The sequence below is a fragment of the Cryptotermes secundus genome, unplaced genomic scaffold (genome assembly GCF_002891405.2).
Source record: "Cryptotermes secundus unplaced genomic scaffold, Csec_1.0 scaffold55, whole genome shotgun sequence".
NCBI classification, from domain to species: domain Eukaryota; kingdom Metazoa; phylum Arthropoda; class Insecta; order Blattodea; family Kalotermitidae; genus Cryptotermes; species Cryptotermes secundus.
The window spans coordinates 498839-523640 of record NW_019740654.1 but is presented as its reverse complement, the minus strand read 5'-3'; the positions used below and the strand labels follow the sequence as shown (position 1 = coordinate 523640).

Genomic DNA, 24802 nt, shown 5'->3' with positions numbered 1-24802 from the left:
AAGTTCCTTACCCACCTAAAACCAAATCAAATATGTATTAGAAACAGTAACATGACAAGAGTAACCAGTGTGCCCAACTTCATGCCAATACATGAGAGAAATTAACAATTACTAAAAAAACAAAATGGCAAATGAATAAATTTGCAATGTTTTCTTTTACTTTCTGATATTTTATTGCATTCCTTCTAGTGTTTTAAACCACAAGTTTTTTTTTTGGAGCAGAAAGGTAGGTAGGGCATAATCTCGTTAAGTGCTTCAGGCCAAGAATATATTCCCAGCAGTTTAAGTCTGTCTGTGAGACCTGAAGTTCATTCTGTTACACTGTGCATACACGCTGCAAGTGTGTGACCAAATGTACTCTCTTATGAGCATTTATGGAAATTTTTAGAACATGGAAAGCGAGGACTTTGCTGAGATGACACATCATGCATGCTTGCAGCCCATGGTGTGTTGTGTGGGATCCACATTTTTAAACCTGTCTCGGCAGCAGAACTTTGTAACAAAATTTAATCATGTTCAAACATACACTAGAAAAACCTTCTTGAACCTCGTATATTTATTTCATCATTGCCAAAGTTTGAATAAAGTACAGGGTTTAAGGACTAGGAACCACCAGTTTCTTTTTACTGCAGCCTCTAACTGCACAATGGGCAAAAACATACAAAGAATGACAGTTATGTAAATTTTTGATTTACAAAAAGTAAATGCTCTTCTTCGCTCTTTGAATGATTATTCACTTCATTCTACACATTCAAACACGGACAAATATAATATCTACAGAAGGTGAAACTAAGAAAATATAAAAAATGACATGAATCCATCATCAAGGAGAGTGAAACTAGACTTGTAGAAAAGAAACTAATATCTACAGATCAATACTAAAACAATACACTTATAACTCCAAAAACAAATGGTTCCCATGTTTCAAGTTTTGTCAGTACTGCAATGCTGGCGGAAAATGAAGTCGCATATCTGGCAAAGGAACCTAAAGCACAACTGTAACTACACAACTGGAGTGTTTCTACCTATTCACAGCAATCATACATGGCACTATGTGCATTTACTTCTTTTCTACTTAAGTTAATAATTTTATAAATGCGGTACATAGAACAGACATAAATATCTGATTCTGTTTAAAAATTGCACACTTCAAGACATATTAACAGTGATCTCAAAATGTGATTTTATTAACATTTGGCTGTAGTCATGTAATTTCAACCAGTGGATCCAAATAGGGTACTATGAATTTGTGTTACACCAGTGTATGATTATTTGAAACACAATTGAAAATTTCCATTTTTAATGTCAGGTTTAACTATGTGCTGCAGCTTTTAACTATTACACCATCTTTGCACTAACCATTAGGCTCTCACATTTATTTGTACCAGCATCACAGCCAACCCCGTCCATTTCAATCAACAATATCTATCACTGAAATATATGTAAGAAACACTGCAAGATTTTTTGAATTATATATTTATAAAACTTTCTGCACATACATGGACAGATACTGATTCTAGTTTAGTAGTAATTATAGTTACCCCAACCCTGGTTGTAACCCCCATACCCTGTCTGAGAATAGCTCCAATTCTGGTAGTTGGCATAGTTGGGATCACTGGACTGGGTATATTGTTGATTGTACGGTGGCTGGCTGTAGGCCGCTGGTGGTTGTTGGGGCCCTGTAGGTGGGTACTGCCCTCCCTGGTAGCCTGCCTGAGTTGGAGGTTGCTGTGAATATCCTCCTGTTTGCCCATAGGTAGGAGGTGGATACTGTCCTGTTCCAGTTGTTGCTGTTTGTGGCTGAGCCCCACTTGGAGTTTGTGGAGCCTGTTGACCTGTGCCACTGTGTGTTGCCTGCGGGGAAGAATGTGATGACGTGTGGCCTGAATGTACTTGAGTGCCGTCCACAACTGCAGAAGTGTTCTTTGCCTTCTTGGATGTACCATCCAAGCTGTTGAAAAGTATACAATATGTAATCCTGAAATTCACTTCTCATTATATTTGTTGCACCATGTCCATTACTACGAATGCTACATTAATCCTACTTCACAAAGTACAGGCATCAAAGAGTGCAGCAAATGTTTACCAAAAAAGTGGGGGGGAGGGTACACAATGTGAAACACTCTTTACTGTATACTTGCATTCACCACAACACTGAAGCAGTAAGAGGAAACAAGAAGCAGCTTAACATGGGATTTTGTTACAGCTTTTACATAGTTATGGATACTCCTAAACCTATCAAATGACTTACTTTTTGGCATCCAGTTCTGGAGACTTCTTCTTCCTATCTTTTGCCTGCTTGAAATAACGCTGAAATTCATCGTGTGCTCTCTGAACACTGCAACAATAATATAAATAATAAATAGCAACCCTTGCCTATTTTCTTGGGGCAGGGAAGGGGGAAAGTTTTAAATGTCATACCAAGTCATGAATATTATATCAATTTCAGTTAGAAACAAACAGTTTTTGTGTGAGATGGTTCTACAGATGAAGCATGTCTGATGCAACAACAGTGTTGGGTACACACCAAATATCTGGAGATGAATTCCAACTCACACCGTCCAATAACATCACATCTTTTTGCGCCTCTGGCAGAGAGATGTGAAAACAAAGTGTATGGTTAATTTAGAAACCTGCTCATAAATTATATGACTCATTCAGATATTGATCTAATATTTAAATCACACTTATAGTGATCAAACAGTATACAGGCTTCCAATAAATTCAAACTCATTTCACAATGCTAAATACGGCTTCAATCTAAGTAAATCCATACATGATCCAAGCCAACAATATAAAAAATTCAAAGTTTTATGATCTTAAATTTCAGTTAAGCAAAAGCTCATTTTAGTTGGTGTCTGTGCACACAAGGTACAAGTTGAAATGTGATCTGAAATCAATTTATAAAATATTCAATTAACAGAACAAATTCCTCAATTAATACTGCATTTAAAGTGTTCCGTTATTTGGAGTCCAGTTTCTTTAATCAACAAATTACTACAGTGCTAAATTTCCTTTATCATGCGTGGGTATGTAGCAGAGGTGGGGGACAAGCAACCGAACACATAATTCTCACTGTACAACCATAAGCATGGGAGACCTAGATGTAGATGAGAGGATAATACTAAAATTAATCTCACAGAAATGGTTGCAAGTATGTAATTCCTTCAGAATAGCCTCTAATGACAGGCTTCTGTCATCATGGCGGTGATTGTCTGTACAGCATACAGAGCACTTCTCATTACCCGATTACCTGCTCAAGTACAACCTTGCATGAGTAAATACAATTTAAAACCTAGTGTTTAAACAGTTGTTTCCAAAATATGAGCATGTTTCATACCTTTACACATGCTTTCAGTGTCATATGAGCATATGTATTATTTTAACTTAGAAATATTTAAAGATAATAACAAAGTCATGTACCTGAGAATATCTGATCCAAAATCTTCAAGGAACTCAACTTTTCTCTGAGCAAAGAGAACTTTTTGTTCTGGGTCTGTATCTCTGGATAGGAACTGATCGATAATAAAAATGATGTTGTTTTCATCCAGAGGATTCACTTGCAGACCCATGTCAATAAGCTGGAGATACAGACGAGGATTGTCCTGCAAGTATACAATATATATATATATATATGTTCTCAAATTATACTGTATTATATTACAAGAACTGGTCTATTAGATAATAGCAGCAAAAACTGTGACATTACCAGATTTTAGTTGATAACGCTTCAGCAACTCTGAAGTGTAAGTACAACTGTTGGCAGGAATCGATGTTACTAATGAAAAATGCTGAATAAAAAAAAAGCACCACTTTACAAAAGAATTCTTCTTCTTCTTTTAGTATTAACACTCTGGTAGCAGAATATAACTTTATTTTTTGCATCACGTTGTATGTATATAATTAAAGTACAGGGATCCATCTACAAAACTAAATATAAAGTTTAATAAGACTACTAAACTGCTACTGTTAGCATTATTATTACGCTCACCATGACATGTTTCGATATACTGATTACCAATCTCAGGTGGCTTTACAAATACATGTATGGTTATCAAACTGCATTAAGATGCGAGTTCCACCTGCTGAACATCATCCTATGATCAATTTATCATTTGGAATAACAAAATCCACTCTATGGGGATTCCCACATAAGAAATTACTTCTGCACCCTTGTCTGGCAGATCAGAGGCCAGAACATTCAGTACTGACTTTTATCTCAAGGCACCAAACAAGAAACAAGTCTTTCATAAATAAAATACTGTATTATGATGCATATGAATGAGGAACCAAATTCCGAACACCTCCAAGTAGCCCTCTTGTATTATATACACTATTTTTAATTATGCCAAATTTGCCAATATTCAGTATACCTCCGGTTTTTGAAAATGAAATTCCACTGCACACAGTTTAGGAGAACTAAAAACAAAGATGTCTAACATATGGCCATAAAGGAAAAGGTGGAGGGACCAAGCGTGGAAATATATATACATATAAGAAAACAGGCAAAGACTGGACCCAGATATGAATGGGACACTTTTGGCAGGTACAGAAGAATCAAACAGGATTCTTTTGTAAGCTAATCCACCATGATAAGATGTGTGAAGGGATAATTAGAAAAGAATATAAAAAGAAACGTTCCAGAGAGGTGAAGGCACAATGCCATCAAGGTGAAGAGATGAAATGGAGACAGTTCTATTCATTCTCAACTTTGGGACTAGATGCAAGTATGAGCTTAATTTCATGTTCTAGACACTATTCCCCATGAAAGCACAACCAGGATACAATGGATGGAATTTTGATGTGTTCCTGACCGTCTCTGGTATGATGGTTAACAGAAAAATTTTGAACACTTTACAGACAACTGTATATATCAGCTGCTCTATCTGTAGCCAGCTTTATAACAGCCAGACTGAGGAGGTGGCTAACTCCTACTGAAGCACAGAAAAAATAAGGGGGGGAACTCACCTTATCCTTCTCAACAGCTTTATTCAAAATAGAGACAGCTTTCTCAATATCTCCTTTTACCTGTCAAAGAAAAATAAATATTATACATGTTCACAGTTATGCAATGCAGCCACCTAAGAGAAGATTTCTGCCACATGTATCCATTTCGACGCACTGCAGCAAAAAGAGAACAAAATATACTGGCCTTCTGATGGCACAAGGAGGTATCTTACCTCAGTGTTAAGAGCGTATCAAAGTGAAGTGGAGGCATTGCTCTTGTTCTCGCCTCAAACTGCTGAAAGTAGGAACCAAGATTTAACATGATGTGATATTGGCCAGAATAGTGTTCACCTGTGATTTTTAGTGTATGGCTTCTTCACTGCCTTTTCTGATGAAGGGTTAACTATTCCTGTTTCCACATATCCCCACCTTACCCAATATTTGGGGGGGTGGCATTATAAAAAGACTACAATGGAAAGTCAGCACTTATCAGAAACAGGTTACTGCATACAGAAAAAATACACAAGTGGTTGGAGTAGAATACAAACAATTTCAAAGGGATACTGCATATACATTTTCCTCACCTTCCAGCAAAATCTGGCATATTTGATAGCCATGTTGTTGGAGATTACTTTATTTTTAGTATTGGAGATATAGTGTTCATACAGAGCACAAACATTTTCCATATTATTACATCGCCTCTCCAAGTTGATCCGCCGGTATGCAACTTGCAGCATGTTGGGAACGAGCTTTTCCAAGTTGTTCAGGATTTCTGAAGCCCTGTCATAATTCCCTGAAGTTAGAAGAGAAAATAAATTACATAACTGAATAAATTTTATTGCCTGCCAAAATGATTAACCACTAATAAACTTCAAATTAGTTAAGAACAGGTAAGATTCAAGTCTTATCCTAGGTACCAGCTATACTCAGGGTCCTGCTCTCCATCCTGGGAACCAGGACTTCCAAAAGTCCAAAATGCTTCTTGCTACATACTTCCCAGTTCATCGTATCCAGTCATTCTCAACTCTTGCCTAATGAGTAGTCTCACTGATTACATAACAACTAATGTAATAAAAAAGTAAAGCTATCCCTGTAAGAGGCCATGAAGGCCCGTAAGGTTGTGAGACGTTGAGGATCCCACATTATCTAGAAAATGGGCTCAAAGATGGCTGTAAGTTGTCAGCCTTACATGCCGGTCGTGCTTTACTCCCCATGAAAATTATTTAATCAATTCCTGGTACTCATTTCTGTTAGAGGCTGAGTCGACCCCAGGGCCATAGTGCGGCTGGAAGGATTAGGTCATTTGAAAAAAATCCAATCACCTCATTGGGACTTGAACCCATGAACCAAGATTTAATTTCTGGACAAAAGAATAAGATCCAAAGTTACTTACCATGGCTTTCTTCAAAGACTGCCCAATGAAGATGGAGATTTGGTTTCTTTGTGTGATGGATAGTGCAAGCTCGCTCATACACGTTGCGGATTTTGTCCATCATATCTCCTTTCAGGCTTTCAAGATAACGGATGAACTAAGAAAAATAAAGGCAAGAAGACTGTACAGGTAGTGAAACTTCATTTAAAGTTCTTCAGGGAAGAAGTAAATGTGAATACTGAAACAAGGAAACTCTCTCTCCTCCACAGCACCCAGACCAGCTGTGGTGCCCATTCTACTTCCTATACAACAGGTACAAAAGGCTCTTTCCCTGGGGTAAAGCAGCCAGGATGTGATGCTGACCACTCATCTCCATTTAGTGCCAAGGTCAACACCGGTGGAGCTACACTTCCACTCCCCAATTCACCTTCATGGCATGGTGCTTAATTAAGCTAAGGGAAAACTTCGCCTTTACATACTGAATCAAATGCTATTTCAAAACATTCAAACTGACCATGGTATATGTTGTGTGAACTTTATACAGTAAGTATGGCAAGCTGGAAGTACCTGTTTTCTTCTGTGCCTCAAAATTAACTCCGTCTGCTGGTGAATGACTAGCAAATAGTGATTATAAACTTTTTAAATGAATAAATAATTACAAGATGTCAAAGATTTTAAAAAATAGTAGTACTTTTTGGAGGGAATATCTGGGTCTCTCAACACAATACATGACTCGGAAGAGCTGGTTAATGATAAATTTTCATAAAAACCACCTGACAGACCAGATACAATGAAACAATGATATTATGAGAACCTGCCCATAGGGTTATCAAAAGTTGAGGCCATCACATTTTTTAGACAATCAGCTCACAGATGGCAGTGAGGTGGTCAGCCTTATGCACTGGCCGCCCTTTACCCCCAGGAATATTCCTGGTACTCATTTCTGCTAGAGGCTGAATCAACCCCAGGGCCTTCCAATTACATACAACTACAATACGACACCAATATTTGAGTAATAATGTGCATGTAGCAATATTTCTTCTTTTGTGTGATTATCACGGGAATACAAAAACAACAAATAATTCAACACTCCCATTATTGCTAGCATTATCTGAATTCACATGACCTCTTCTACTTGTAGCCAAATGGTAAGTAGATTATGCCCTTCATAAGCAAAAACCTTGCCCACTATTTTCTGCGTAATTCCAAGTCCCACCCGCATTCTATCCACAATTCACTGCGTGGGCACAAATTTTATGAAACTTAAAAAGGCCATAATATCCAACCCATAAATCACTGACTACACCCATAAAGATGTATGATAATGGTTGAACAGGCAGATTATCAACATTATGTAACTGTACACTGTTTTAATTATACCTACCTTGATCCAGAATTCTTCATACAATGCACAAGCAATGAGACACCTTTCAAAGAGGATAATAATCCGTTCCTGGTCACCCTGTTCAATTTCATAATCCAGATACTCTTTCCAATTTTTCAATTGGCAGCGTTCCAAAGGTTTCACATGGAAGTATGGTCTCTTTATCTAGCGAAAGAAAAATTACAAAGTAATTTTAGAAATGACAATACTGAACAACAGAGAGAACAGAAATACACTATGTAATATTTGAGGTTTTCACAGCGGTGACTATGAAGAAAGCAGTCTTCTGGGATGTGGCACTGTGTAGATGTGGTTTTAACAGACATTCCTCTGAAACGTCGGTTAACACGTCTACACGGCGCCACATCCCAGAAGACTTTCTTCAGAACATAAATATACTGTTTATATAATGAAAGGAGAGCCACAGGGAGAGCTACATTATTAAATATGAATGAATCCATGTTCTTGTACAGATAGTTCTGAAGTAATCAGTATTTATATAAGCAACTTTATGTTCTTTTAAAATTATTTTGCTTATATTCCATACCTATTTATTGTTTCTCATTCCAAATATGTAGAATATTGGGGCAAGAACCTTATAATGACTATACCATATAGGTTTGAATTGTTGGACACATGTCTTAGTGTTGGTGTCTTACATCCCGACAATGCACCTGCTCACACGGCACCGTCCGTGAGGCAGGTTTTAGCTAGTAAACAAATAACTGTGCTGGACACCCTAACTCTTTACCGGATCTAGCCCCCAGTGACTTTCTTCTGTCCATGAAGATAAAGGACATTTTTAAAGGAAGGCATTTCTGATGACGATGACATCAGGACTAAAACAATGGCAGCTCTGAAGGCAATTCCACAAAACCAGTTCTAAAATGGTTTTGAAGGGTGGACTAGGTGTTGGCATCAGTGCATAGCTTCCTAAGCGAAGTACTTTAAAGGCGAGTGATATTCAGCAATGGCGTATGTAGCACTTCCATACCACGATGAGTTCGCGAACTTTACTGTCAGACCACGTATTGAAGGAAAAGGTATTGACTGCTAAAGATTACTGTCACTGTTATACACAACAAAATGAACTGTGGAAGTGGAGCAACGCATTGTTATCAAATTCCTTGGAGAAAACGTCCAGTCCACTGAAATTCACCACAGACTCCAACAACAGTATGGGGAAGAGTGTCTCTCACGGACCCGTGAGTTTGAGTGGTGTAAGTGCTTCAGAGAGGGCAGAGAGCATGTGGAGAATGAACCGCATCATCGTTGGCCGCGAACATCCATCACCCAGCCGAACATTGATCGTGCAGACGTGCTTATTCCTGAGAATAGGAGCATCACTATCAAGGAACTTAGAGTAAGATCCGATCCAAGCGGAAGACAGGTGGAAAGCTCGTAGCTTTCCTTCAAGACAATGCATACCCCCATATGGCCAAAACAACAATGGAAACCCTTCGGAAATTGAAATGGAACCTTCTGACACATCCGCCGTACAGTCCCGATTTGGCCCCAAGTGATTTCTACCTGTTCAGAAGGCTCAAATCAGACTTGCAAGTCATGTGGTTTGTGGACGACGCCTTCATCCAGACTGTTCAGGAGTGGATACGCCGCCAACCACAAGTCTTTTTTTTTGGGAGGGGGCATCAGGAAGCTTCTGGAAAGTTGGAAAAATGTGCTGACTCCGGAAGGGAGTATGTTGAAGACTGACATGTTCAAGTAAGTGTTTGACAATTATGTTTTTTTTAAATCAGTCCCAGTCATATTTGAACCACCTAGTAACTTCAGGACTATATGAATATGAGTGGTCACGTTTATGCCCCAGCCACTGGGGTAAGAGCTTCCAGAATCCACTGAGCCCCAGAAACAATCCAGACCATCTGGAAACCGAACCCTAATTCCTTGGTTGTCCATCACATAGCACAGTCTGTATATATATATTCAGTTCACACCTTGCATTATGGTACCATCACCCTTAGCCAACCTGGCCAGTTTGTCTGGAGACCAGCATGAGGCAGGAACAAGGCATGGAAAATACAATAAGCGATGTTTACCAAAAACCTAGCCTAGTGGTACTACCAACAATTCCAACTGGTGACTAGAGATATAGAGAGAGCGAGAACAGGCTAAATGGACCTCAATTTTGGGGATCATGACAGTAAAAACCTCAAGAACGTTAATTAAAAGCACAGTGTACAAATTTAGATGGAAAAAGTCTATCTAAATATTCACTTACCCCTTCCTCAAAGTTCCACCTGTCTGCTACAGCACTTACAGTTATCTTGTGTATTTTCCTACGAATGGAGATAATCCTTTCCCTCAAAGCTGTGGTTTCTTCATCAGTTTTCTAGTGTGAGAAAAATTACATTAACAGAACTGTGGGTTCAGAATAGAACATATCTGATGTGAACTCGTATCATAAATTATGCCAGTTATTGGACAACACCATATTTACCAAATACAAGACATTTAATATATATATAATGAATATAAATGGAATACCTGCAAAGGTTCCTGATTTAAAAATGAAAGGGAAAAAGACCCAAAGATTTAACCCACATAAAGATCACATCACTTCCCCCAAAGTATGAAAAAGACTTTAGAAAGAAGAACATCTTCAGAAATGAGCTGTAGTTGTGAACAGCATTCAGGCACATTTACTTACAACCACTGGCTGTTCATCTGGTTCCTCTCCTGGCGGTGCTTCAACCTCTTCACCTGGAGCAGTGTCATCAGCAACAGCAGTTGGCTGATCATATTGCTTCAACATCTGAAGAACTTCCCGCCGAAGTGTTAAAAACTCATCCACAGAAAGCACTTTCTGTGGAGGGTTACTGCTAATATGCTCCTGAAAACTTAAAGTCAAAATTATGGTGTTAATGAGGACGCAGCCTTCTGCTTAAAACTATCTACCTTCTGTCTGTCTATCTATCTTATGTCTGTGTGCATTTATTCTGTTTGTGTTGTTCTGCGTGTAGGTAGCGGCCTTGTGACAGGCTGAACCCTCATCCAAGGAGTCATAACTGTGTACAGATTAAGAAACTGAAAAGGCAGCCTAGGTCCACAAGGGCTGTACAGCCATAGACAGACAGATAGATAAGGCATATAGAACAACCAGAAGCAATGGATGGCCAGTAAGGCTGAAACATGTAGTGTCCAACAAAAGGTAAAGGTAAAGCTTTCCCTGTAACAGGTCATGAAGGCCGACAGGGTTATGGGACACTGAGGCTCTCACATTTTCTCTAAACAGTTGGCTCACAGATGGCAGCGAGGTTGTCAGCCTTATGTGCCAGCCACCCTTTACTCCCAGGAAGATCTCTGGTACTCATTTCTGTTAGAGGCTGAGTCAACCCTAGGGCCACAGTGCAACTGGAAGTATTAGGTGAATTAAAAAAAAAATCCACCTCATCAGGACAAAACCACAACCTTCCAACTTGCAGCACAGTGCCTCAACCAACTGTGCTACCACACGCCATGTTAAATAAAGGAATTAAAAAAACAGTGAACAACGTTGCACTTAGCACAAAAACTCCTAAGTCAGATATACTGGCAGACATAATTTCAGAATCTTGTAATAAAGTGCTATCAGTGTCTCTCTGACCTCTAAAGTTAATGTGTCCATGTAGTTAGTACTGACTGAGAAAATAAAAAGCATAAAAATGGGTGGCCTCCAGAGGCACAGCATTCTCACCAATCAATTGGTTCAAACAATGAAACTGGATAAAAACACACACAGATAATGCACAATTTCTTTACTTAAGAGAAGGTAAGGATGCTAAAAATTGTAATACAACATGTATATTTCTACTTAAGGCCACAAAAACAATCAAATTTTGTGCATTTCTGTTAATGATGAGCCAAAGTAGAGTTGTGTGACAACAGTGCCTGGAAAACCAGGTGAGCGTGGAAATGTTACCAGCAGACAAGTGAAAGAAAATAATCTATATGTGCATGAAGTTAAAAATAGACCAAGCAGATTATAATATTCTCATCTGACAGATGAGGAAAATTTTATAAAATTCTTCTATAAAACACCTCTTAACAACAATTAATACTAACTACATTTATGAATAATCTTACTTGTCAAAGTGGTTGGTATAGCCCTGTGTAGGTGTAGTCAACAGCCGATCATACAGATCTGTAACATTCTGAAGTCTTTTACCCTCATTTTCCCATTTGATGTAGCTCTCCCAGAGGCGATCCGACCTGAAACAAGTACACAAACATAAAATATACAAACTACATAAAAAACAGTAAAATTTGTCACAATAAACTTTGACAGATCACTTCTGTATAGAGACTTAAGATTTTAATTGTGCTTGAGGAACTGGAGAATATTATGCCCTCTGCTATGGCTTGCAGCCTACTTCAAGATATAGATCTCAATCTGTCACCCATGATTTTAAAATGGTGTACAAAATAACAACCTTGTACATCAATTCATCCAGGGATCAACTACTGATTAGCCTTTTTACGTTCATCAGATCATGGAGAAAAACTGGAGTACAACAAAACAGTACACTGATCATTCATAAATTTTAAGAAAGTTTGTGATTCAGTTAGAAGGGAAGTATTGTACAATATTCACACTGAGTTTGGGCAACCATGAAACTAGTTGGGCCTATTAAAATGTGTTTAAGTAGACACTTGTCTGATATAAAGACTTGTATCATCTAGGATATAATGCTGCCTATGACACTCAAGCTTAAAGTTCTTTACATAAACTCAGTTGAGTATATGAATTAGAACCAGTGCCATTTCTTTACAAACTGACCTTTTTGTATCATATAGGACAGGAAAGCCTCATACATGTCACAGAAGTGAATATGACACACCCACTGATCTGCACACGTATTCAATTTGTGAAACAAATTCGAAACTTCATTTCAAATAACTTAAATATGCTACGGGATCATCATTATTTCTCAAATTCAATTTTGTACAGAAAAAAAAGAAAGGAAGAAAGAAAAGAGAAAACTGCATTTTCGTAAGAATGATGTACAGGGAATGAGAACACTTCCATAAAACCTACATTTATCAAGACTTCACTTTGTTCAGGTAATTAAAAATTCTCTTACCTTCTAATAAAGAGCATATACTTATATAAATATATCATAACTATTATGAACAGAGTGCATTTCTGCAGGGTAGACCTGTACTAACTACATTTACAAGCACAATGATAGAGAAAAATCAGACTACGTATCAACATAAAAAATCTTTCTTGCTAAGTCCATCAATATTCCACTGTAAGAATGAAAATTTAACTTCCAGATCATTCTGATTTATAAATTAACATAGGTGGATTGCTTTCACTTAAAAAAGTCTCTCAAGGATAGTGTACTTTTTGACCTGGATGTTACATCATCACTCAGAGGACATTAAGAAATTCTTCCAGAACAGTACTCTTACATACGATCATAACAAACCAATAACCAGGCATAATCACTTATCCATTTTGACAGAAACATGTGAAAAAAATAATCATTAGCAATAAGAGGCACGCGTGTGGACACACACCCCCCAGAGATTTATGTTAAAAAAGTACAATTACACAATAAATTACACCAATTCAGATTAAAAATCCATTAGACTGCAGAACACAGACTTGCCCACAATTCTGATCACATACATGAACAAAAAAATCCCTTTCCTTAAATAGGGCTTTCTGAAAGTACAAGCTAAACATACTCAGAATACATATAAAAATAAAATATACTTTATATGAGGATTTGGTACAGCAGTGTACTATGGGGTTGGATAGTTGTTCAATTCCCTTCAGGGGGAAGACATTTTTCTCTATTCCACAGTGTCCAGACCAGCTCTAGGGCACAACCATCCTCCTATACAATCAGCACTGTGGGCTCTTTCCTGGGGGAGGGGGGATAAGTGGCCAGAACATGAAGCTGACCACTCACCTTCATCTAGTGCAAAGGTCAAGAATAGTGGAGCTATACATCCACTCCCCCACATGTCTTCATGGTCTGGTGCTTAATTCCTTTTTCTTTTTGCTTGTGTTATGAAGAAACTGCTCAAAGATTGATAAGAAGTTGAAAAAATCACAAAGTAAAACTCTTTTTGTGATGACAGATGAAAGTTGTTCAAATGAAATTAGTCTGTGGCACTCCTTGAAAACATGGTTCAGTCATAGGTGATCATGTGGCAGTGGGCATGAAACACAGTCAGTCAACCACAAACTGTGCAACAATATAGTTGCATCAGGGCAAGATGGAAACACATGAAATGGTTAAACTGTGGGTTCCACATGCAGGTTCTACCCAAATAAGACTGGCTGGCTTTCAAAGACCCTGATATCACCATCAAAGCTCAGCTACAATGTGAAACCCTACAGGGCCTTCATACCATCATCAAAAACCATCATGCGAAGCTCATGCGTGGTAGCACTGTGTTGCATGACAATGCCCATCTCCCTTACAAGACCTGTCAGTGTCATTTCCATGTGGTCAAGTCCTTCAAGAAAGTACTAAAGGGCATTAGATTTAGGTCGGATGAAGATGTCAAGGTGATGGTTCCAGCCAAAGCAGTCCACATAATTATTTACAAACAGAATCCACTGGCTGGAGAGTCAATGTCTCTTAACTTCTTTGTCCAGAATAATCCCTAAGTGAGTTTCATCAGAACATACATCAAATTATTTTAAGAGAAATATGGACTACTTTTTACTATTATATTGTGACGAAACACAAATACACACTGAAATACTATTTTCTGTCATTCATTTTAAGGCACTGCTAATCTACAATTATACAGAGGCAAATGGAAGGATGACCGATGAATTTGGAAGGACTTAGAAGGAGCAGCTGTGGCCTAGTCGAGATATTATCCAAGCATCCGCATAAAGAGACTGAAGAAAACCACAGAAACCCTGTCATGAGATCCCATATCCAGCTAAGAATCAAAGTGAGCACCTCGTAAATACAAACCAAGAGTGTTTCTGCTATACAGATCAGTTCAGTGTGAAACACTATTAAAACACTATATAGTCAATAACATGTACAACAAGAAAACAGATACTACCATGGTTGTATAAAAAATCGTAACACATACTTTGCATCAGCTTAGATCTGATACAAACTTAAAAATAAAACCACAATAAACACTTACCATTAAAGATTCTATATTATTAACATTTTTTTTAAATCCATAGTATTTCTCTAACCGCATAAGAGTCAAGTCCTTACCACATCTCATTACACATAAAACACATGCCATGAAGAGAAAAAACTTGAGAGAATGGTGTAAATTAATTTGGATTGTAGCTGTAATATAGTTTATTGCTTTCTTATACAAGAAAAGACATATGCAAATGATCTATGGGGCAATACACAACCTAAACTTAAAAATCTGATTTACATTTCACAGTAATAGTAGTTATGGCAAGGATTAACAACAAATTAAAATGACTAGAACAATTATCTAATTATGCCAACATGCCTGAATTCCATTCCACATGCACTGATGGCTTTCTCAAATTGAGCACGGAGATGTTCTTCATCCTCAGGGTAGGTTGCCTTCGAATAATTGAGGAAGTGGATCCAAAGATCCACACTCAGAGGGATGGCCTTCAGTCCACGTTCAAACACCTATGGAAACGAACCCACTTCTCTTAACATTGCATGGTCTAAAAACCAGAATATCTTTACATGACCTGGCCCACAACTAACATATTTACTTAAGTCTAGAAACCCATCACATCACATTATAGCAATAGCCAGATTAGCAATACAGTATCACCTTACAGACGCATGGCCAAAGGTCTTCGGTGCAGATTTCCCAACCATGAGCTCCCAGGACCTTTTCTTCTTTCAGCCCCATTCTTCCATATGGAAAAGGGCCGACTCCAACAACTTACACGATTTTATCCTTTCAAGACTATGAATGGGGAAAGACAGTTACATTCACTTGTTACTGGCATCCCTCTGCCTTCCTTACCATTTCCTATATAATGCAGAAAGTTTTGGCATCTTAACCTAAAGTGCCAGATACATATTGTATCTGCACCATTAACTACACATCATTTATCAACATCTATATAAGTACATACAAATATTATAAGATATCAACAAGCCACACAAAATTATGCAGAATACTTAAAATTAGTCTAAATTAACTACACAATTAATACAACACATTTATCACCAACATCTCAATTATTTTCCAGTGCTTTAACTAGAAATTTCAAAACAGCACAAGAAATAGTTATATCACTATTTGCACAACACTTCTGTGTTTCTATTCATACATGAATAGCCTGTGCCTAATTACAAATTGCACAATCTCACCTTGAAATAAAACATAACGTTGCACATTTATATTTTTGCCAACATACTATGAATGGTACACAATTGCACACAAGAAAGTCCAGTTACCATGTATTTTAATGTTACAGAGATTTCCTGGCAGTCTTATTGCCATTTGAAATGCAACAAACGGGTAGCCAAAGCTGGGCAGGAGCTGTTGAAGCTGTTGAAAAGAACAGTGTTATTTTGAGAAGTATCTACTCTGTTCACAAAGTCTGTTTCCTTTAAGTCTAAACTTTTAAACATAAATTATTCTCCTCAAACACAATAAAATGAACATAAAGCATTTATGGTTTATATACTCCACATACCACATTGGCTTGTGAACAGAAAATATAGGAGTGACTTATTAAATTACAATGGAAACCACATGAAGAATCATGTGTATTAAAAATTTACACTAATATTAAACATACATTACCAACAAACACTCCAACAGTGATTATGATGGTTTCCACTGAAATTTATATTCAATTTATATGTCACTGTTCTCTCAAAAAATCTTTTCAACCTTACCTCTTCACACTTCTCTTTGTTGCCTTTTCTCTTCTCATAGTCCGCATATTTGCGCCAATATCCGTAACAGTACGGATAATGCGACAAGAAAGCATCATATGCCTCACGAGCTGCTTCAATATCATTCTGAAAAGAAGAGGTGTGATAAAGAAAATCTTACATTGAAAATGACTGAAAACTTTCCTGCCTTATGCATTGACAGCACAGGCTTCCTCATACAGGGTGAATCGTATAGAACCGGCCTGATAAATTTGCTAATAATTCCACAGGTGATGCATATAACCACTCACAATTACGACATAATAATCTGTGGGCCATGCTGAGTCGAATGGTGTGTGCATGATCCGGCAAGTGGCAGCCCTTATGCTGCAAGGTCAAGGACAATGCCGAAGCGTGTCTGCAGTGGGCAGGCAACAGTCATGGAGTACACTGCTGAACAGCGAGCGTTTCTAGTGCCTACTTGAAAACGCCAGACACTTTCAACACCTGCTCTGATCACGGTACACAATCCAAGATAAGATGTGTGTAATTTACTTTAATATCTGTATGGTATATCACACCTCATTTCATCAGGCCGGTTCTATATGAACCACCTTGTACTTCTTAGCACTTTATATGCTGAGTATAATATACAATGCTCAAAAACCTCAAACAATCTACATTCACTTGCAACTGATAGCACGAGTGCAACTAACATCCCCAGTCTCAAAGTAATGCAATATATTGTCTCGTGTTGGGTATGTCACGTGACAAATAACTTCACGTGGGTCTCGGATTCAGCGAATCTTTATTGGACACACAATCTTACAGACCATACAATTATTATCGCTTGTGGTATCATGTGACTTCTGCGACATCTCTACTAGGTTTCAACTGTGCTGTATGAAGGCTAGGTCCCAACTGCGTTGTATGAAGGCTAATTAGCTCTGTTGTTCTCGGCTTATGTAGGTGTTATGTGGACCGGATACGAGACACCATTTGCCAAGGTTCAATCTCACGTGTTCGGCAATCCGTTGCTTCGGGAACGCTCTTTATACACTGGTAATGAGTTTCGTCTCATCCGCTGTTACTCAACGGCCTTCTGTTGTTATGATTTGTCACTGTGGGATCTCCACAATTTCCATTGCAGCCGCTGCATGGCAATGCACATAAGATAACTTGTCACAATATTAACAAGTACATTTGAAAAAGGGAATGGAAACAGTGTGCGCCATTATGAAGCCACATAATCATCTTCTCTTAGGTAGTGATATTGTGAGGCTAGATGAAGACTTCAAACACATCATGGACTTCATTTAAAAAACTTTTGTCAGCACTGAAAAAATATCTGTTAGTCTACTGTATGCAAAACACTGTTTCAAGAATGGGCACATCAGCCAACGAGTCACAATGGCATGGCAATAATTAATTGGCTACCACGATTCCCTTCAAACTAGGATAAGTATAAGCGCACGCGTTAGGGCACCCAAATTCAAGAATACAACATGCTCTTCTTGTCACCTATGATTTAAATGGCGCACCAGGATACAAGATACAGACATACTGACCCAACTAGACACCCGTGACATTCAAATACAACCATATATTTCACATACCTCTTGGTCTACATACTGGAGTAGGTATGTCCAGCCAGTAAAGTCAGAAGGGTCCTCCTTCACAGCTTTCCAATATTTCTCTAACTCAGGCAGGGACTTGCGAGCCTTCGTGACAGGTTTGGCCTGAGTTCCACTGCTTGCATTACTGACAGCTGCTCGTTTGGCGGCAGGACTCTCGTCACAACTGTTCTCTGAAGTAGGAGAACTTGGATCATACGTGTCTCCATCCAGAAGCTTTCTCTTCTTTGCCTCAGAAGAGCGAGCTTTCTTCTTGCCTGCTTCAGGTTTAGATACATTACCTACAAGTTAATACTTATACTTTCACCCCTAAAATGGTGGCATAAATGGACACATATGATCTCAGTTTTCAACTGTCTGGAAACAATTTTGGTGATGAACCAATAAAATTTCTTTGTGGTATACAGCAATTTTAATACCACCTGCTCATCCATGAAATCAATTTGTAAAAAAGTAAAGCTAGTCCTGTACCAGGCCATGAAGGCCCATAGGGTTGTGAGACGTTGAGGGTCCCACATTATCTAGACAATCGGCTCAAAGATGGTGGTAACGTTGTCAGCCTTACATGCTGGCCGCGCTTTATTCCCCAGGAAAAATTTTTAATTAATTGAAATCAATTTGTAATGTATAACATGACTAAAAAGATTTCAGTGACAAAAATAGTGCACACTAAGAGCTGAACAATTTATTCCTAGAATATGCATTTCAAAAATTCACTTGCTTGCTCAATCAGAATGTGCAAGTTATCAGAGAATCATACGAAGCAAACTTCAAGACTATGGGTGAAAGAATTCTGTAAAGCCACCAGAAGGACGAAGCTGCATTTCTGGGGCCCTGGTTGGTACACGAGTAACATGAAGGGTGAAACAACTTAAATGGTGCATCTGAAGGCTGTTATAGATAAGAGTAATAATCTACTGTTGTAATGAACTGAATAAAGAAGTTAAATAGTTAAGAGGTATGACTTAAAACAATAAAAAGTAAAGCTACCCCTGTAGCAGCCGTGGAGGGCCACAAGGTTTGAGGCTCCCACATTTTCTAGACCATCAGCACACAGATGGCGGTAAGGCCAGCCTTACACAGCCACTATCCCTTACACCCAGGATGACTCCTGGTGCTCGTTTCTGTTAAGAGGCCGAGTTGACCCCAGGGCCATAGTATAGCTAGAAGGGTTAGGTCAATTGAAAAATCCAATGACCTCACTAGGAACTGAAACTGTGACCTCCTGGCTTGTGGCCGTTGTGCCTCAACCAACTATGCTACCATGTGGCCCAAAGCGGTACAACTACGTATCAGAAACTGTCTTCAAAGGTTAATATCAGGATCACTGAGGTATTTATACAGCAAGCTGTATTTACACATATGCTCAAACACACACAATACAAAATATTTCCACTTGCATCCACTTACAGCTGCCAGGCATGACATCCAGGAACGTCATTTGGCAGATTTCCACCATGTACGTAATGTGTTCAAACTACCCTTTTCAGAAACAACTTACACCATGTCAGCAAGTTATAATGGTGTAGATATAAGTTTTTATTCACATTTACCTGAAGCAGCTTGCTTTGCTGCAGCCCTCTTCTTCTTTTTGTCTGTTTTCTCCGGTGGGAGTTCATCTTCTGAAACAGCTTCAGTCTCTGGCAAATCTACTGTTGCTGTGGGATCTGGGAGTTCTTCATCTGACACTGCTTCTGTTTCTAAGGGTTCCTTTGAACTTTCTGTTGGAAGTTCATCCTCTGATACCATTTCAGTATCAGGCTCAGTCCGGAAATCACTCTCCTGCAAATTATGAAACCTCAACAACCTTCAGCCCAACACACACATTAACATTATACAGACCCAAAAGGACATCCAGACACTAAACATGCAGCCATGTAAAAGTGTGTATCTAAAGATAAAACAGAACAAGACAACTTTTTACCAATATTATTTAATAATCCACAATTTCAACTTACTTTACCATTATGACTAAAAAAAAAAAACTCCATTATTTTAGTACAGAGGTCTGGGTTCGATTCCCGGAGGTACCACATTTTTTCTGAGAAATAGTGGGTCTGGAACGGGGTGCACTCAGCCTCGTGATCATAATTGAGGAGCTATTTCAAAGAAATAGCGGCTTCGGTCTAGAAAACCGAAATTAATGGCCATGGGGATCCATTGCGGTGACCACGCGACCTCTATCCACAAAAGTTGGCACTAAACTTCACTGACAAGCAGTGGTCGCTCAGTCGGTATAGTTATGACTATATAACTTATACAAATATCCTCAGTAGATCCAAAGGAACAAAACATGTAAAGCCCTATAAATAATGGGATTTATATTAAAATTGTTTACACTAAATGGTCTGTCATTCCAAGAATAATTCACTGCTTACCCCATCTCCAGTTTCTCCTACAGCATCCTGCCCTTCAATTTCATTTACACCGGCTGTTTCGGTCCTCTCTTCCTGACCTCCATCATCTACCACTTCATCAATAACAGTCATTTCCTCCACATTATATTTGACGTCAGTTACGTCCATTTCCTCCTGCGGAAGGGCTTCTTGAACCACTAACAATTCATCTGTTTCAACTTCCATCTGTTCCTCTGGATCTTTCTTTTCAGTTGTGACTTCAGAGTAAATTTCATTTACACTATCATCAGATCTCTCACTTATATTTCTCTCTTCACTAACTATACACTGAATATCTCTATCTTCAGGAACCTCTTGAGATAAACCCTGGCTTCCCTCCAAGCTGTCATCCACACTTGAAACCTCAGACCTGACTCTCAGTCCTGATCGAATAGGAGAGGGCAGAACAACATTAATAGTTGGGGGAGGAGAATCCTCCAATTCAGGTACTTCCCTCTCATCTACACTTTGATTACTATTTTCCTCTTCCAAGCCAGGATCTCCCTCCTCCTCCTCCTCAACCTCTTCCTCTATTTTCTTCTCTGGCACTGAAAATGACCAGTTAAGGACATTGTTACACATACACAAACACAGATAGATCCATGATTATTAGTTTATCTTCAAGAGATGTGAAAATACATATGCCTACTGCTATGACCTGCTGTTTCTCCAGTACCCATATGACAACAACACTATGTGCCACAACACAGCTCAGTACGTTCGATGACTTCTTAACACAGCAGCCTGGATCTGATCCCTGGTCAGGTCATGTCAAATTTGTAATGGGCAAAGTGGCACTAAGGCAGTACTTTGGATTTGCCTGCCAATTTTGATCTCACCAAAGGCTTCGTATACATCAGCATCCCACCTCTGATAAGTCTCAATGTTGAGAAAGCTTCAAACTTAATTAAAGGCCACATGTGAGAAATTTTCAGTTCATATGGCAGATTCATTCATTATTGGAGGGGGTGGGTTTCCCCATGCACCGCGACCAGTTGTTGATCTATTGTACATCCCCCTTTGATATTCTACCAGTCGCCATACCCTTCCGGTACTGGTGCTCACTATCAGCCTCGTTCGGCCCCTCTAGTGGCAGTCGTACCTGATACTTCCCCATCTACCGGAGGCATTGGAAACTACTTGGGCAGGAAACTTTTTACCTAATTTTGCTCAGAGGTCTCCTAGAGACATGAGGATCTTTTATGTGCTGTAAATCTACGACATGGACCCACGGCTTAAAGTCCCTCCCAAAGGACTTGTTCCCTGAATTTTTCCGCCTTTAAAAATTCCACGACCTCCGCCGGGTTTGAACCCGCGTACCTTGAGTCATGAGGTGGGAACGTTACCCCTAGACCAAGGAGGCCGCTTCATATGGCAGATGGTACAAGGATGGGTAAAAGCATACAAGAAATCCAGTCATTCAAAAAATAGGACTGAAATGATGATAGGATGAATAGGATGAAATAATGCTGATACCACCCACTGCTGCTAGACAGTCACCTGAAGGGACACCTTTATAAAATGGGATTAACCAATGATACCACTTGTGAAAGGTGCCTGGAAGAAGATGAGTTAGCCACACATGGCCTCTTGCCCTATGTGATTACAAGGCTGCTTATTTAAGATGTTGTAACCTGGGATAATACAGGACCAGGTAACTACAAAAATGCTCCTTTAAGTAAGATATTACATTTTGTTCAAAGTGTAGCATTGTTGAAGGACAGAAACAGACAGGGATGCACAACATATCACGATCGTCAAGGTGCAAGGACTGGTTGAAAGACTACAATACTGGCCCACCAGCCCATCCATCCAACTTGGACATGATGAAAATTGGCCGACAGTGATTAAAATGGACATCAGTTAAACACCTAACCAGTATTAACTGTCAGGGACACTGGGTTTTCAGACTTTGTCCATCGTCTCGATTCTAAATAACAAAAGACACATTCCAGAAACTGGATCTGTTTCCGTCCTCAGGTGAGGGAAGACACTTACTCTGCTGGGTCCCTTAGAGTAGACAGAGTAGGTGTCTTCTATCACCTGAGGACGGAAACAGACCCAGTTTCCGAACGTTGTTTTTTCTTGGTTATTTAGAATCCTGACGATGGACAAAGTCTAAAAACCGGGTATCTCTGTGTGTTATACACCATCGTCAGAACCCTATAGTATCTAGTATTAACTGTATTAAGAGGTGCAGTAAACATTAGTAATTAAATCAGGTATTATGTATGAAACATAATCTACAATAGGGAAATAAAAGCTTACGTAAGTATTGCATTATCCTTAAGAGTTCTTCTGAAATAAAATGTTATATTAAATATCTATTCTATGTCTATAGCTGGTAACTGTACATTTCAAAGGTGAAAAAAAAACATGCTGAAGACCTGATCAGCAGGTGAACTAACGTGAAATGACTGCCACAAAGTGGCATGCACTAATAATTCTAGCCTTCTGAACATTCAAAACTTATGAGATGGGGAGAAAGATTTACTCTGTCTAAGGAAACTAGATCATTCAAAAACAGTATGTCTGCAACATCACTTTAATGGCAATATGATGGTGTGAAACTAGGGTAAATTATATTAATTCTAATAGTGATACAGCAGCAGAAACCCAGAACAAGATATATCATTTTAATTGTTTCTTGCATCCTGTTGTGTGTTTAATTAAGAGTAGAGTGAATTTACCGACTACACAACACGTTTTTTATTATCACTACACGTTTCGACCTCAAGAGGTCATCCTCAGGTGTATGAACATGGCTATATAATTACACGCGTGTAATGACCTCTTGAGGTCGAAACATGTAGTGATAATAAAAAACGTGTTGTGTAGTCGGTAAATTCACTCTACTATTAAGATATATCACACTCAAATTCACATACCTGCACTACCATTCTCTGGAGGTTCAGTATCACCACTGACACTTCCTCTATCATCTTCATCACTCTGAAGAACTGCAGTTGTCTGTTCTTCTTCTATAACTGTCACAACGTTGGTGTCATCTTCCGCTTCCTCAATCCCTTCTGTAACCTGAGCAGTAAGAATGTCTTCTACAACACTGTCTTCATCTTCTGCATCTTGCTCGTCCTCAATGTTGTGACTGCCTTCTCCTACCCCATTCTCTAATGCACTGCCCTCTTCTGTACTTGTATTCAATGCAGAGAGTAAATGGCCAACCTCATCATCATCGCTGTCACCACCACCATCCTCATCATCATCTTTAGGTGCTTCTGGTGAACCTTGCTCATCAGCATGGCCCTGTGATGTCTCTGCATCTGATATAGTCTGACTCAGTTCCTAAAAAGATTCAATTTATGTTCATGGATTCTCTCAATGGAAAATATATATTTCTGAAGAATTTTCTTCAACAAATCCCTGGAGGAAAATACCACCAAAACTTTTAAGCAAGAATAACTTCCTAAGAGAAAATATTTTCCCTTTGAGAATTCATGGTAGTCTCAATTTAAGTATGTCAGCTTTGAAGGTCACAGGAAGATGACTGACTGAATGACTCTGAATGACGAACTGAGATGTGACGGAAACGGAAATGACGTATTTCAAGGTGTCCCCAAAGGATTTGAAAAAAGGGAATGAGGAAAATAACAAAAACATGTGTCAAGCATTACTCAATGAACTGGTTATCTGCAACTGTCATTAAGACTAGCATGAACTATCTTATCATAAATATTGCTGGTAGTAATAGTTATTATAGGATTCTGAAGATGGTGTCAAACACACTGATATATTGGGTTTTTGGACTTTATCCATCGTCCTGGTTTTTAAGATAACAAATAAAAACACGACGTTTCGGAAACTGGATCTGTTTCCGTCCTCAGGTTAAGGAAAACACCTATTCTGTTGGGTCCGTTAGAGAGAGCTAGCCTCAATCACTGGTCCAGTGATTGAGGCTGAGAACGGAAACAGATCCAGTTTCCGAAACGTCGTGTTTTTATTTGTTATCTTAAAAACCAGGACGATGGATAAAGTCCAAAAACCCAATATATCACTGCTGGTAGTATTTCTCAACTAATTAACTTCATGGTGATGAGCCATTCTTGAGAAGCCGCCAACTGTGCAGCTACTCATGAACTTCGCAACATTTTATGGAACCCAAAGGTTGATTACCATATTCACAAGAGCCCTCCACTTGTCCCTATCCTGAGTCAGACTGATCCAGTCCATACCACTCCATCCTATCAAAGATCCATTTTAACATCATCCACCTGTGTCTTGGTCTTACTACT

General features: G+C 38.8%; 1 protein-coding gene across 5 annotated transcripts in view; it reads right to left on the bottom strand.

The window, feature by feature from the left end:
• Positions 1–489: 489 nt before the first annotated feature.
• LOC111872315 (pre-mRNA-processing factor 39) overlaps positions 490–24802 on the bottom strand; it is a 33087-nt gene continuing 8774 nt past the window's right edge. The window contains exons 3-18 of one of the 5 annotated variants that reach the window (XM_023866051.2): positions 23441–23855; positions 20535–21100; positions 19710–19938; positions 18139–18437; positions 16544–16669; positions 15162–15310; positions 11787–11912; positions 10372–10561; positions 9943–10053; positions 7704–7868; positions 6341–6476; positions 5532–5740; positions 4969–5028; positions 3424–3605; positions 2252–2338; positions 490–1951 (exon numbers count right to left, since the gene is read on the bottom strand). In XM_023866051.2, the coding sequence (XP_023721819.1) occupies positions 1522–1951; positions 2252–2338; positions 3424–3605; positions 4969–5028; positions 5532–5740; positions 6341–6476; positions 7704–7868; positions 9943–10053; positions 10372–10561; positions 11787–11912; positions 15162–15310; positions 16544–16669; positions 18139–18437; positions 19710–19938; positions 20535–21100; positions 23441–23855 (3480 nt within the window). In that variant the 3' untranslated portion in view covers positions 490–1521. Of the gene's footprint in view, positions 1952–2251; positions 2339–3423; positions 3606–4968; positions 5029–5180; positions 5243–5531; positions 5741–6340; positions 6477–7703; positions 7869–9942; positions 10054–10371; positions 10562–11786; positions 11913–15161; positions 15311–16543; positions 16670–18138; positions 18438–19709; positions 19939–20534; positions 21101–23440; positions 23856–24802 lie in introns of those variants that run through there. The other 4 variants (XM_023866052.2, XM_023866053.2, XR_002844204.2 and 1 more) reach the window with 4 other exon arrangements.